The 14,952-nt window shown below is 39.0% G+C and overlaps 1 protein-coding gene across 1 annotated transcript; it reads right to left on the reverse strand.

Moving 5' to 3' along the window:
- Positions 1–2,403: 2,403 nt before the first annotated feature.
- On the reverse strand, positions 2,404–14,394 carry LOC142555125 (ABC transporter G family member 3-like). The gene is made up of 12 exons (XM_075665817.1): positions 14,236–14,394; positions 13,070–13,688; positions 12,886–12,965; positions 7,148–7,428; positions 6,283–6,454; positions 5,871–5,984; positions 5,506–5,634; positions 4,635–4,826; positions 4,053–4,139; positions 3,364–3,636; positions 3,094–3,201; positions 2,404–2,759 (listed from the first exon to the last, which is right to left on the reverse strand). The coding sequence occupies exons 2-12, from the start codon at positions 13,542–13,544 to the stop codon at positions 2,502–2,504; spliced, it is 2,169 nt and encodes a 722-aa protein (XP_075521932.1). The 5' UTR covers positions 13,545–13,688; positions 14,236–14,394; the 3' UTR covers positions 2,404–2,501.
- Between the last annotated feature and the right edge of the window lie 558 nt (positions 14,395–14,952).

The raw sequence follows: 14,952 nt of genomic DNA on the forward strand, positions 1-14,952 counted from the left end.
GCAAAAGTCATTGAATTCTTTTGAGCAAAACTCTAAGCCATTGTCTGTTCTGAGTTTCTTTAGCCTTTTGTTTGACTGGTTATCAACCAAAACCAGCCACTGCTTGAACCTTTCGAGTGCTTCATTTTTGTTTTTCAAGATATATATCCATACCCTCTGTGAGTAATCATCAATTATAGACATGAAATATCTTCCCCCTCCATTTGATAGAGCCCTTGATGGTCCCCAGAGGTCAGAATGCACATAATCCAAAGGGGCAGAGGACACATGAGTTCCTTTGCTGAATCTTGCTCTTGTAGATTTGCCTGTTATGCAGTCCTCACAGAACTCAAGCTTACTTAGTGATATCTTTCCAAGAAGTCCCTGTTTTTGGAGTTCTTGTAATCCTTTATCACTTATATGAGCTAATCGTAAATGCCACATCATTGAGTTGTCTTGGCTTTGCTCAGCTGCACTGACTGTTCCAATGTGTCCTTCCATGAAGGGTGTAAAGACCATTTGATATAACACCCTTCATGACAGTAAGTGAGCCTTTGTATACTGTCATTTTACCATCTTGAGCCTTGAATGTATATCCAAGCTGATCAAGACTTCCTAGTGAGATCAGATTTCTCTTCAACTCAGGAACATATCTCACTCCTTTTAGTGTAAGTTCAGTCTCATTGTGCATGACAAGTCTTATTGTGCCAATGCCCTGAACTTGACATGTCTTATTGTTATCTAGTATTACTTGATAACCATTTATTTCTTCAAAAGACTCAAACCAATTCCTGTTTGGTGACATGTGGAAAGAACATCCACTGTCTAAAACCCACTCTTGATCTATTTGACGATCTCCTATGCACAGGACTTATGCGCTTTCATAGCCATCCTGTGCAACGGATGCTTCTCCATGTTCATTTCTCTTGTCACCAATTTTAAATCGGTCTGGACAATCCTTCTTGAAGTGGCCTTGTTTGTGACAAATGAAACATTTCAGTTTCTTGAGCTTGGGATTGAATTTGGCCTTCTTCTTGTTGATATTTCCCTTCCTTTCGAATTTTCCCTTTGTGTACAAACTATCTCCCATATCTTTGAATTCCTTTTCTGCTAATTTTTGAGATTCTTTTGCTTTCAGGACCTTCAGAATTTCATCAAATACCATGTTCTCTTTTGCATATTTCATTGTATCCACTAATACCAAATAGGAACTAGGAAGAGCATTTAGTAGAATGATAGACTTATCTTCTTCTTCTATTTCGATTCCAATGTTTTCGAGATCAAGAATGAGTTTGTTATATTCATCAAGATTTTCACAAATGGATTTCAAATCATTCATCTTGAAAGCGAAAAATTTACCTTTAAGATATATCCTATCTTGCAACGATTTTGTCTTGTATAGAGATTCAAGTTTTGCCCAGATTCCAGCGGCTGTTTTCTCTGAGGCAACTTCCCGTAATACTTTATCACTCAGGTGGAGTGTAAGTGTACTGAATGCTGTCTCCATGATGTCCATCTTCTGATCAGCGGTGAGATTTTCTGGTAGAATTTTCTCACCGCCAAGTGCCTTCGCGACTTTCTGTTGAACAAGAACAGCATGCATTCTTCTTCGCCATAGAGAAAAATCCCCTGATCCATCGAACCGATCAACCTCAATCTTGGAGCCCATCTGCGTGTTTCTTAACAGCCAAGAACCTGGCTCTGATACCAGTTGTTGTATTGTTGGATTTAAAACTTGAATCTAATTTTTGTATTAACTTCACGACTGAAACGCAATTGAATTAAGAACTCTTTGCTTCGAATCAACACATACCAAACAAACTTAAAGTGGCCAATGGCTGCTTTTTACTGCTTGCAAATCTATATAGAAATATGCAGCTGAAGTCTTGAAATGTTAGGATATTTCCTCCTTTACATGGTTTTAACCAGGTATTTTGCATTAGCAGGGCAGTGTATTCACCGCCATAGTTACTTGATTGGACTCTGCTCGTGCGATCATAATTCCGAGTGGAGAACACCTCGGGCTGTATCATTAAATGCATCAATAACGGACAATTTATTTCTTTAAATGGGCTCTGATAATATATGTTTCCTAGGTCGGGTCGGCTATATATGGTGTATTTAAAACATAGTTGAATTGGATCTATATTTTATGAAACAAAACACCATTTTGATAGGTGTTAGGATGTTAGCTAAGCTTTTATAAGCGGATTATTAGGAATATATAGGGATTCTCATTTGTTTATCATTCCGGCCTTGGAACCAAAATGGGTGAACAGTTTCGTTTTGGTTTTTGAAATACGATTCTGATTTCAGTTTATAATAGTTTGCGAGAGGACCGTAGTCGGATCAATATATATACACAGGTTTGAAACAACACATACAAATGCATGAACACAACCATATACATAAATCTCCAGATAATTCATCGCAATCAACTCCGGAAATAACTTATCATAACCTCAATTTTATACGCTTTGCATAACTCGAAATCGTACATAAACACACTATGATGTTGTCACTTATCTTGGATTGTTTCTTCTTTGATTACACCGGAACAAACACCGTAGAGACAGTTTCTTTACAAAAAAAAATTTCAACAAGACAAAGAGAACAACACGATAACCAACGGCCATTAGAAACAGTACTAACAGATTTCCCCATTTGGCGTTGCTGTTAGCAGATATATCGTATATGTTCCGAAGAGCCTGGTAGCCCGATAGAGTCCTTACCTGCCCAACAGCATACGAAGTCCCAAGATACTCATTTTCCAACATCCCCTGAAGTCAGCATAAGCAGAGGTGGAGTCAGTTCTTGCAGTATAGAAGTGTTGGTTAGAACGTGAAGGTTACAGTTCTTTATATTCAACTAGAAAATGTGTACAGATGTAAATTTGTATGGGCATTTGCAATTCTCCAAAACGTATAAAAAGGCACAAATCAATATGTTCAAAAGTGAAGAAAACTATTTTTAACTATGCCATAAAAATATAAATCTATTTCCACTTGTAAATTATTTTAAAAAGTAATTATTAAAATTATATTTTAAGCTAATTGTGAGCAAACTTCAGAAAAGGTAGATGCAATCAACCATTATGAGATGAAATGGACTTGCCTGGATGGAGTAAGTGTGGAAAGAAACGTAAGATACTGGATACAGCCAAATTGGTTTTGGTAAAGCACCACGAATTCTAAAATACCCGGCAGACAACATCAGTACTACCTGAAAGAAACGAACTTTTATTGTTCGAATTGATCAAAAGTACACATTTAAGGAGCAAAAGATTTTGAGAAGGGCAATAAACAAGCCACTGATAAATGTGAAAAACCATCTTATTCAAGATTTAAGACATTGTCAGTTCACCGAGTAGGGGATGGAACTTACATGCATCAGTACCAGCATTAGAATACTCGAGAATACATTTTGACAGATGAAAGCAACAAGAAGCACAAGTCCTTCATTTACTAGAAGGCACGTGAAGAAATTCAAAATGAAGTACATCAACAAGCTGAACTCGTCTCGCAGTCCGACTAGGAAATAGAAGATAAGACTTGACGAGATGGATATGAGAAACAAATATGGGATACTGGAGAGAAGTTGCCCAACTAAAAAGCATAATGTGCCTGAATGCTGATTTGCTTCTTCAGAGGCATATATCTGCAAACGAAAAAGTGCTTGACTGAGCTGTTATAAAATTATATGGAGAAGCGAGGGTGTCAGAAGTTTATAACAAAATTCTATCACTGGATTGACCATTGATGATAAATTTGCCATGTGAACTCTTTTTAAAAACAATATTAGCTCCTTCGTTGTATAGGGGCGCACCATAACCTTGATCACATTATTTAAATTAAAACGAAGTACTGCATACAGTCATCAAAAATATTGTAAAATATTTCAGGTGTACAACTTCCTATCACAGGAAACACCACTCTCATCAAATTCAGCCATGATTTGGCCCTGTTTCCGTGGACACCAGTAGTAAAACACAGTCGTCTCCGACAATGAACATTGCAAAATTATAAAATCCTGCAAACAAAAGTTCACAGGAGCAAAATGCAAAATCTCATTACCTCAATTTCTTTTATCTGTGCAGGAACACCAGCTATACTTAGAAGTGAAGCAAAAGAGACAAATGCAAATACTGCACCAACTCTTGTCTGCAGTATAAGAGAAGCAGAGAAAAAAGGGTTTAAATGATATTAGGTATAGGAAAAGGGAGGTCAAATTGACTTATAAAGACGAGAGCAAAACAATTAACAAAAAGTTGAATTATTGTAAGAAATTAATTTAGCCTGTGTTTCAATCTATTTACTCTTTTTTTGTGAAGAGAAATTTACTGGTAATATCTGAATTTATTAATGACTGCTTTTGAGTCTTGGGCAACAAGAACAAGTGGTTTCAGCAAATTGTCCCTCTTGAACCATTTGTTCATAATCTCCTTGGCTAATCCGAGGCATTTGATAAAAACTTTAAACTAACACTGTTACTGCAAGCAGAGAGAAGGCTTAGAGAATTGGTCGAGTGGAAACTATTGCGGATCCTGTTCCGAATTTTGAAATAGAAGGTTCTTAAGTATTCTATTTTAGAAAGTTTAAACACTGAGACTGTGGTTTATCTCATTATACAGCACTAAAAAAACGATAGAAACTCACCGCAATTGATGATAAAGAATGTCCCAGCCCAGAAAATAAAGTACCAATACATAGTGCCAGGAACATGCAAAGAATCAGCCGAAGCCAATAATATTTCCATTCCCTCAACATAATCAATAGAGATCGCCAAGTCAAAACTGCAATTTTTGTGACAATACCAGCCTTGCCTTTGCTTTTGAGAGTTGAGCCTTCCTGTATTGTTATTGCAACAGTAATCAAGGAACATTTTTAAAGAATCAAAAGTTGATGTTAATATCATTTTGCTCCTAAGGGACCATTAAACTAAATGGTGTGATATCATAAAAATGAAACCTTGCCAATGTCGAGGAATATATTAAATATAAGTCATCTAAATCACAGGAAAAATATACTCGATGTATGTGATGCCATGGTGAAATTTTCAGATATTTTAATTAAACGCTATCACCCTCCAAACTTTAAGGAATTGTGTTAAATTAGTATGTAACACAAGGAACGCAAAAGTATAAAGTGGAACCTAACAGCTAAAAAATAGAAACAGTATTTGATCTTCAGGGCGTAGGATCTGATCATACTTTTATATTTGTTCGCATCAATTCTACTATCTGTGAGGTAGAAATTTAAATTACACAAATTCTATAGAAGGGCGGACATAAAACAGAAAATCGATAGCTGTGTTGCTGCTAAAAGTTACAGAGGTCCCTCATACAGATTTTCTGTAGATGTCAGAGAGGGAAATATCAACAAGATTATGAACACATAATAGTTTCAGAAGTGACAGCAACACAAGTGAAAAATAGTACAGAAATACAATGTTATAACAAAAAGAATGAGGCATGAAGCACAACACCAACTGTCAAAAGAGAAATTTAAGTATTAACAATGACTAAACCTTCTCGGTAAGCTTTGAAATCATAGTTTCAACAGCAGCAGCATCGGTGGATGATTTGTACGTTGATTCAAGAGTGCGTATTGCAATGGCAGTGTCCATATTAACTGACGAAAGTTCCCCATGGTCATCCTGTAAATAATACAATTGAGTATTAATAAACAACCAGAAACAATAGTTATATGATCTTAGGATAAATTTAGCAAACATGTAAGCATTAGAATACACTGGATGTTAATATTATGCAGAATGCAGAAAGTTAAAGAAGTTGGACATTATGTAATCTTAGCCTTGACTACCAATATTAATACAGTTTCATGTGAGTTTATCGAGCTATAAGTTAAAGTTGTTCAGTTTTGGGAATGCACCTGCCAGTTTCTGCACATTGCAATAATTCTATCGAAATCTGTGTTAATTGCTCTCAGAAAATGATCAGAAGGACTTTGCATGATCGGACAAGGAAAACCAGCATTTGAGAAATGCTGCAAAAATAAAGTAAAAACAAGTTAGTTTCAAAAAGGTAAAAGGAGACGAAAAAACTTGAGAACTTCAGTAAAGCTAAATTGAAGAGATTAAAAAAATAATTAAAGAGATCTTAACTTCACTAAGATCTCTAAAAGTGATGCACCATAAATGAATCCCTTTGAGCACAATTTTCTATGCAGGTACATGAGAATTTTTTAACGAAAATGGCTATCAAATACTGATCTCATAGGTGCACTATAGAAATCTTTTGCTTAAATTCATGTTAAGGTGAATCACAGTTCTCAAATACATCACCTGCAAACACGCCAATGTTTCCCCAAAGAACAATGTGTTTCCATTTGAAAGGAGACAAATGCGATCGAAAAGGCCAAATACTTCTGTGCTGCTCTGGTTGATGGTGAAAACTATAGTGCACCCTGTGCTTGCAAGCTTCTTCAGGTTCACCATCATCAAGAGTGCAGACACACTGCATATGATAACAACTTTTTCAGAATTTGAAAAGCAAAGTGAAAAAATTTTGAGATGAAAGAAATTAATGAAATCCAGTGTGGGGAACTTACTGAGGAATTTGAACCGAAAAGATATTACACCGCTGACCACTACGAGTAGCTTGTTTAACTTCCGAAAGGGAAGAAAGGGAATTAATTCCGATCGGTTAACTAATAACCCACTTTAAAGACTATTTCCTAACATGAAACCAAAATCGCAAGGATACCTAAGGCGTCAATCAAATGGATCACACCAACAAATATTAATATTAAAATATATCTCCAGAATGTTTGACAGTCAGCCACGTCTAAAAATCAGTTTTAAAAACCATGGTTTTGGCATCTTTCTCACGATATACTAGAACAAAATTTGAACCTCTTGAAGAACAAAACAAATCTTCTCCACACATCCAAATTATCATGAAAAGACGGTGTAGCTCATCCACTTGAAACTTCATTGAGAAAAACTAAAAGAAGAAGATGATCGTGGACAATGTTCTAATTCATAATACGATAAATACAGGCATCACCAGGTAAATAATATCATAAAACGTGATACTTAACAACATGCTTTCTCCTTCGCACCAGACCATGCATTTTAGCACAAGATCATATGCTTATCCAGCAAGTTCACGGAACATAAAAACATTCTGAAGTTCTTAAAAAGAAACCTGTCAAGATGATAAAGAGGTTCATCAATAAATAAGATATGTGGTCTCATCAAGAGCTCCCTGGCAATGCTGATCCGTCTTCTCTCCCCACTACAAAGACCTTTCGTGTAACAGTGGCCGCCTATAAGCTTGTCTGCATAATCCCCCAATGACATGGCAAGGATCGTATCCTCCACCACGCCACTCTTCTGGAACCCTGAAAGCTGTAGTAATGCCGAGTAGTAAAGGTATTCACGTACGGTCAAAGATCCAATGAGTAAGGTTTCTCTTTCGACAAAACCCTGCATAATGGAAGCACATACTCAAACATCTGGAGTTTTAGACAAAAAAATAAACAGATTAGGTTGTATCCAGCGGCGTAGAAGCTATTGCTCAAGCTAAACACCATCTGCTTTGTTATCATGATTATTTTGCACCAAGTAATCGTTGCCATAAAACTCAAATCCAAATGGCAAATAACTTTCGGCACCAATTCATCCTAGCTTGAATTAGATACAAAAGCATGTGTTTATAGAACTAGTATGTTATGTGCTCGGGTAATGGATCTAGTTATGGGGCGATTTAGAGAGAATTCACCACTCGCAAGATTGTGAGCGTGTTTCTGAGATTTCCGCCCACGTCTCGCTATTTTTGATAGTTGGGAATTGAGGCTCGTTGAAGACAGAACCTCACGATCTCTGACTTTGGTAGAAGAAACTCAATTTTTGATGATTTTATTTCCTCACTTCTGCTGAATATATATACAAGCCAAACTAAAGGATAAGAATCCCAATCAAATCCACTTGATATCTTCCTAGAGGATATCTTCGTAACTAATAAACAACCATATCTAATCCAAACCAACTAAATGAGATAATCTCTTATTTAAAGAATTAAAAAAACAAGATAACTCTAGAATCCTCTTATCTAATCTAACACCTTGTACTTCCCATGAGTGTGTCTTTGATAAACAATATCTTTTGAAGGCGTTGGGTTGGGATTGGGCTCGGTAATTGCTGGGGCTGGGCGTGCAGTAGGCGTTGACGGAGGTGTTTCAGGACCTCGTCTCTGGTCTGTAATTCTTTGTCGACGGCCTCTAATTTCGCTACCCCTGGGCAAAATGATAGAAGACGCGGCGGTGGTCGGCCGTAGACAACTTCAAATGGGGAAGAACGTAAGGACGAATGGAAGCTGGTGTTATAGCAAAATTCAGCCCACGCAAGCCATGTGGTCCATTTCTTAGGCAAGTCACCGGAGAAGCAACGGAGATACATCTCCACAATACGGTTAACCACCTCCGTTTGGCCATCCGATTGAGGATGGTAGGCCGATGTAAAACAAAGTTGGGTGCCACTCAAGTGGAACAATTCCTTCCAAAATCCACTAGTAAATGTGACATCTCGATCGCCAACAATAGACTCGGGCAACCCGTGAAGCTTGAAAACATTCTCAAAAAAAATCCGAGCGACCAATACTGCTGTATAAGGGTGTGAAAGGGCAACAAAATGCGCATATTTTGAAAATCGGTCAACCACAACCAAGAGAACATTCTTCCCTTGCGATAGGGGAAGTCCCTCGATAAAATCCATAGAGATATCCGTCCATACGTGGTGAGGAACTGGGAGGGGCTGTAACAACCCTGCCGGCTTCAAATTTTCAGTCTTATTGCGTTGGCAAACTTCACATTCCGCCACAATTGATTTTATTTGGCTGCGCATGCGTGGCCAGTAGAAGTCCCGCTGAACGCGATGCAAAGTCTTCAAATATCCTTCATGGCACGAGCTATGAATATAAGAGATGATGGTACCTGTCAAGGCCGAATCCGGAGGTAAGAACACCCTCTGATTATACCAAAGGAGATCATCCGAGAAGTCCCAGGGCCCCAGAGCTTCTCCAGCCTTTACCTTATCAATCAAGGGCTGTAACTCGCTCCTAGAAACGAGTTCACTTCTGATTTTGTCCAACCAATCCAGCCGTGGGATTGATAGAGCGCAAATAGAGCCACTGTCTGATTCATTTCGTCTTGAGAGGGCGTCGGCCACCACATTCGCTTTTCCTGGTTTATATTCCACCTTGAATTCAAATCCCAACAGCTTGCTGATCCATCGTTGCTGAGGGGATGTCGTGATACGTTGTTCCAGCAGAAATTTGAGACTGTAATGATCGGTGTGCACCAAGAACGAAACTCCCCACAGATATGTCCGCCAGCGGCGGATGGCCTTAGCCAACCCAATCAACTCTTTTTCATATGCGGGTAATTTCCGGTGTTGCAGAGCCAAAGCCTGGCTATAGAATGCAATAGGACGCCCATTTTGAAGAAGAACAGCTCCTAATCCACTTTCTGAAGCGTCACATTCTATCACAAATGGTTCTGAAAAATTCGGTAGGGCTAGAACGGGTGTGGATGTCATAGCCTTCTTCAATACCTCGAACGATCGAGTGGTTTCTTGTGACCAGACGAAGGAGTTCTTGCGAAGTAGGCTGGTCAAAGGCGCGGCAATAATTCCGTAGTTCTTGACGAACTTGTGATAGTACCCCGCAAGGCCTAGAAACCCGCGAAGGGCGCGGATAGAGGAAGGGGTCGGCCAATTAGCAATGGCTGCAATCTTCTCGTCATCAACTTTGACCCCCGATTGTGTCACTCGATGGCCGAGATAGGCCTCTTCTGTTTGAGCTAGAGCACATTTGGACCGCTTCAGGAAGAACTGTTGTGCCTTGATCGTGGCGAAGACCAGACGTAAGTGTTTCAAGTGTTCCTCCCAAGATTTGCTGTAAATCAAAATATCGTCGAAGAAGACAAGAACAAATTTGCGTAGGTAATCCCCGAAGATAGTGTTCATGATGGCTTGAAAAGTGGCGGGCGCATTTGTTAGTCCGAAGGGCATAACCAAAAATTCGAAGTGACCATGATGAGTCCCGAATGCTGTCATGGGAATGCATGTTGGATCCATCAAGACTTGGTGGTATCCTGCTCGGAGATCCAGTTTGGTAAAGAATTGGGCTCCATTAAGCTCTTCCAACAATTCCTCAATCACAGGGATTCGAAACTTGTCCTTCACAGTCCGCGAATTCAAAGCCCGGTAGTCGACACAAAAACACCATGATTTATCGGCCTTGCTGACTAACAATACGGGTGATGAAAATGGTGAAGTACTGGGTCGGATAATTCCTTGCTTTAACATCTCAGCGCACTGTCTTTCGATCTCATCTTTCTGTGCGTGCGGGTAGCGGTAGGGTCGAACCACGACAGGATCTGTCCCTTGGGTTAATATAATCTTGTGTGTATGTTGTCGTTGCGGTGGCAGCCCCTTACGGTCCCCAAAAATCCCTTCAAAGTCCAGCAGCAGCGCCTGAAGGCCTGGTAGTTCCCTTCCGTCAGTTTCTGTTATGGTGAATGCAAAAGGGCCTGAACTCGCGCTAGGATCGTCCCCCTGTAAACTGACCGAGTTTCCTTCATATGGGAAATTCATGACCATGTGTGTGAAATCCCAAGTGATGGAGCCCAACGTGCACAACCAATTCACTCCCAAGACCACACTAAAGTCTCCCAAATGTATCAAAAACAGATCCACATAGAATCTAGCTCCTCCCAGAATAACCTGTACACCGCGGCATACCCCTGAGCATTGAAGTTGTCCGCCGTTGGCCACAGACACCCTTAGGGTTGGGCGGTTTTCCACGGATAATCCTAGTTTGGCGGCCTCCAGTGTATCCACGAAGCAATGTGTGCTCCCCGAATCGATGAGGACCCTCACGTGGCAGTCGTGAATTGTTCCCCAAATCTGCATTGTTTTCGCGCCCTGGGAGCCAGCAATTGCATGTATAGAGGCCCCAAATTCTTGTGGTTCTTCTTCTTCCGTAGTATTCTTATCGTCTGATGTGTCATCCTCTATTCCTTCCAACAGAAATAACTGTTTGCATCGATGCCCCGGCGTGTATCGGTCATCACAATTGTAGCATAGCCCCTTAGAACGCCTCTCTTCCAGCTCCAATATACTCAATCGTTTTATTCTATGTGTCTGGGGCTGTTGTTGGATGTTGGTGCTACATAGCGGTGCTCGCGGTTCCTCCCTCGGGCAATTGTTGCGTCTCATATAATCGTGCCAGATTCATAGCCGTGGTGAGATTTGTTGGGTGATGGATTTGAACTTCTATAGCAATGTTTCTGCGCAATCCACTAATGAACAATTGTATCTCTTGCCTCGACGTCATGGGACCCGAACGGGCCAGCAATTCTTCAAAGCGTTCCTGATAATCATTCACCGAGTTTGTCTGACGTAGTTTGGCAAGATCGCCAAAGGTCTCTCCTCGAAGGGGTGGGCCAAATCTGAGATCACAATGTTCCGCGAATTCGATCCACTGAATGTCGGGCTGATCCCTTTTCAATTTGCGAAACCACAGCTGGGCCTTGCCTTCGAGATGGAAGGATGCTAAACCCACTTTTTCTGCCTCATGTGTGTGTTGGTGGTCGAAGAAATGCTCGCAACGATTGAGCCACGCCAATGGATCTGATTTTCCATCGTAACAAGGGAAGTCTAACCTGGTGTATTTCGGTATGACAAACGAGTTGTCTTTTCCCTCCCGTGTGCGTGGACCAGTGGAGTACGTATCACGGGAATCCAAGTGGTTGTTGTCACCGCCCAGATCGTGCGTTGTTTCTGTTTTGGATGCTGCGACTTGGACCGATAATTCTTCCAGGCGTGTGGCAAGATCCCGATGTCGCTGGTCGTTCTCTTGTTGCCGCTGGTTACTCGTCATTCTGTCTTCTTTGTACATGTTGATAAAGGCTTCGAGCTGCCTGTGCATGGAAAGTAAATCCCCTATAGCGCCCGGCTCTGATACCAAGTTGTTATGTGCTCGGGTAATGGATCTAGTTATGGGGCGATTTAGAGAGAATTCACCACTCGCAAGATTGTGAGCGTGTTTCTGAGATTTCCGCCCACGTCTCGCTATTTTTGATAGTTGGGAATTGAGGCTCGTTGAAGAGAGAACCTCACGATCTCTGACTTTGGTAGAAGAAACTCAATTTTTGATGATTTTATTTCCTCACTTCTGCTGAATATATATACAAGCCAAACTAAAGGATAAGAATCCCAATCAAATCCACTTGATATCTTCCTAGAGGATATCTTCGTAACTAATAAACAACCATATCTAATCCAAACCAACTAAATGAGATAATCTCTTATTTAAAGAATTAAAAAAACAAGATAACTTTAGAATCCTCTTATCTAATCTACCACCTTGTACTTCCCATGAATGTGTCTTTGATAAACAATATCTTTTGAAGGCGTTGGGTTGGGCTTGGGCTCGGTAATTGCTGGGGCTGGGCTGGTCGTGACATAGTATGTTTGTGTACCATGTCAAATTCATGAATCGAAGAATTACAGTGAAATAATGTATCATGACATTGGATATGATAAAACCTATCCCGTGAACTATTAAATCATCTTTCCATCTCTAACTAAAATAATCGTGTCAATTCTTATCCGGTACAAGTAGTCAAGAAGTTTCCATTTAGTTTCTAATTCTAGTAATCCACTTATACGGGTGAACATTGTCTGAGAACTATATGCAGAGGATGATGCTTCGTTGACGACCAATCATAATTTTGTAACAATATTTAGAGATGTTAAAATCTTTTGAAGAAACATTTGAAGTCACTTTTCAAACCAAATTCACAATTAATACTGCTGATATACAAAGAACGAGCATCATTCGTGAAGTTTATGGAAAAGTGGAACCAAAAATGAACTTACATAAGCTCCATACGGCAACCGTGATTTTACACCATTTACAAACACCTCGCCATAAGTTCTGGCCGTGTCAGACAACCTCCCTAAAGCACAGGAAGAAAAATAAAATATTTCATTAGAGACAAACACATATATTCTTCTAATAAATCTACACATGCATCAAAATGGCACAAAATAAAAGAAAAACCTGCAAGAGCTCTAAGAAGCGTTGATTTCCCTGACTTGGCAGGACCCATAATCACTGTCATTGTGCCTGGCAATGCATAGCCATTGGAACTCTTAACCACCTTGTCTGAGTACTTTCTCTTACCCTTTACAGTGATTGTCAAATCCTTCCACACAATAGAGGCCCCTGCAATCTTTCTTGCTATAACTGCACCTTCAGGCAATGGCGGAGAAGGCAATGAGCCACTATTGAGCTTTGAGAGAGGCGGGGATCCCGGAGTCGTGGCAGCATTTATGGAGTCAGCTCCTCCTTGCTCAACCTTAACTTCCATATCCGTATCGTCCCAGTCAGGAGAATCCTCGAACGAAATAGGCTGCCTGACTGTACCCGGTTTTCTTAAATAGAAAAAATTGCTTGACGGCACCCTACTTGTGGGACTACTAGCGGAAGAAGATGAAGACCTATAATGATCTGATTGAGACTGTATTTCTTCCATCTTGGAAATTCAAATTCTTGGGTTTTTACCACCCAAATCAAGTGAAAGTAAAATGCAATCAGTACCCTCTCAAGTTCCAATTCTATCTCAATAACATGTCTCCAACCTATCATATGACCTGGAACCAAGGCCGGCCAGTTGAATCTGCAGCAAGAACTACCAGAATAAGAAAATTCATAGAATGTAATATTTGTCTTCTAAGCAGCATATGGTATTAAGAAAATCCCAGTTTCAGAATATAACATCTAATGTATCAACCACAAACAACAATGTAACATTTTATAATTGCAATATTCATGTTACTTTGCTTGCCAAAATGTCCAATCATTTGTCCCTAAGAATTTCAAGAAACTTTAATACACAAAAACCCAGAAATCCAAAGTTATAAGAAACTTCTCTCCAAACATGTCTTACATACAATGAAACCAACAAAGCTCCACATTTTTTCTTTTCCATGTAAGTGATCCTAGTGACTGAAACCACTCGAAGCCTCAGTAATTTTTAGCAAATTCACAGCTTTTCAACATTCTATACACAGTTACCAAGAAACCAAATCTTGGTTGTGTGTAATTCATTCAGTCAAAATAAGATAAACCAAAAATTAAGCTTTCAATACATTCGACAACCAAAAAATTTAACAAAGAGCATTAGCTAAGCAAGAAAAGTTCAAATCTTTTTATCATAAATAAACCTTGAGAAAGATAGTAAAGTCGGAGAGAAGAACTGGCAAAGATGAAGAAATGATAGGAAAAAACAAGAAAATAACAAAAGCTGGATCTGGCTCTGGGGTTTTTTGCAGAGGAGTGAGACTGTGACTCTATGAGAGGTTTAGTTAGCGACGGGAAGAAGGAAAAAAGACAAGAAATGGAAAAGGACAACCCACTATTATACACTAATTAATCACCATTAATTATTACTGGTGCATCATACTAGAAAAATTAGAGTATTAAATATATTATTTTTTTAGAAATGAAATACATTAGTTTTTTAAAAATGAAATGGTAGGACATAAAATAAATACAATGTTAGAAAAATATTGTTTATATAATTGTATGGTTAGAGGATGTTTTAGAAATTACAAAAAAAAATTATTTCCAAATATAGTTAGTAAAAGAAGTTTTTTTTAATAAATAGTATAGACCATTAGGATTAACAGATTTTGTAATTATACAAAATTTAGGATAATACAAGTGCACCAACTTCAATTTGTTATAAACAGTAGTTGTTTTTGTGTTTTTTGGATTTTAACAATAAGTTTTCATTAAAAATGTTTAAAATATAAATGATAAAATTGTAATTTTAGTAATGTATATTAACTTATTTTGAATTTTAGTCGTATAATTTATTAAATTTTGATTTTCATCTAATAATTTAGAATTTTTCAAAAAACTTTTTGACCCAAAGTCGA

Source organism: Primulina tabacum, chromosome 9, assembly GCF_025594145.1.
Source record: "Primulina tabacum isolate GXHZ01 chromosome 9, ASM2559414v2, whole genome shotgun sequence".
Lineage (NCBI taxonomy): Eukaryota > Viridiplantae > Streptophyta > Magnoliopsida > Lamiales > Gesneriaceae > Primulina > Primulina tabacum.

Excerpts from the sequence above, each read along its gene's own strand:
- LOC142555125 (XM_075665817.1), bottom strand. The coding sequence starts at position 13,544 with ATGGAAGAAATACAGTCTCAATCAGATCATTATAGGTCTTCATCTTCT. Across the intron at positions 7,429-12,885 it reads GGTTGCCGTATGGAGCTTAT|GGTTTTGTCGAAAGAGAAAC; the intron begins GTAAGTTCATTT and ends TCCATTATGCAG. Across the intron at positions 6,455-7,147 it reads CCTCTTTATCATCTTGACAG|TGTGTCTGCACTCTTGATGA; the intron begins GTTTCTTTTTAA and ends TATCATATGCAG.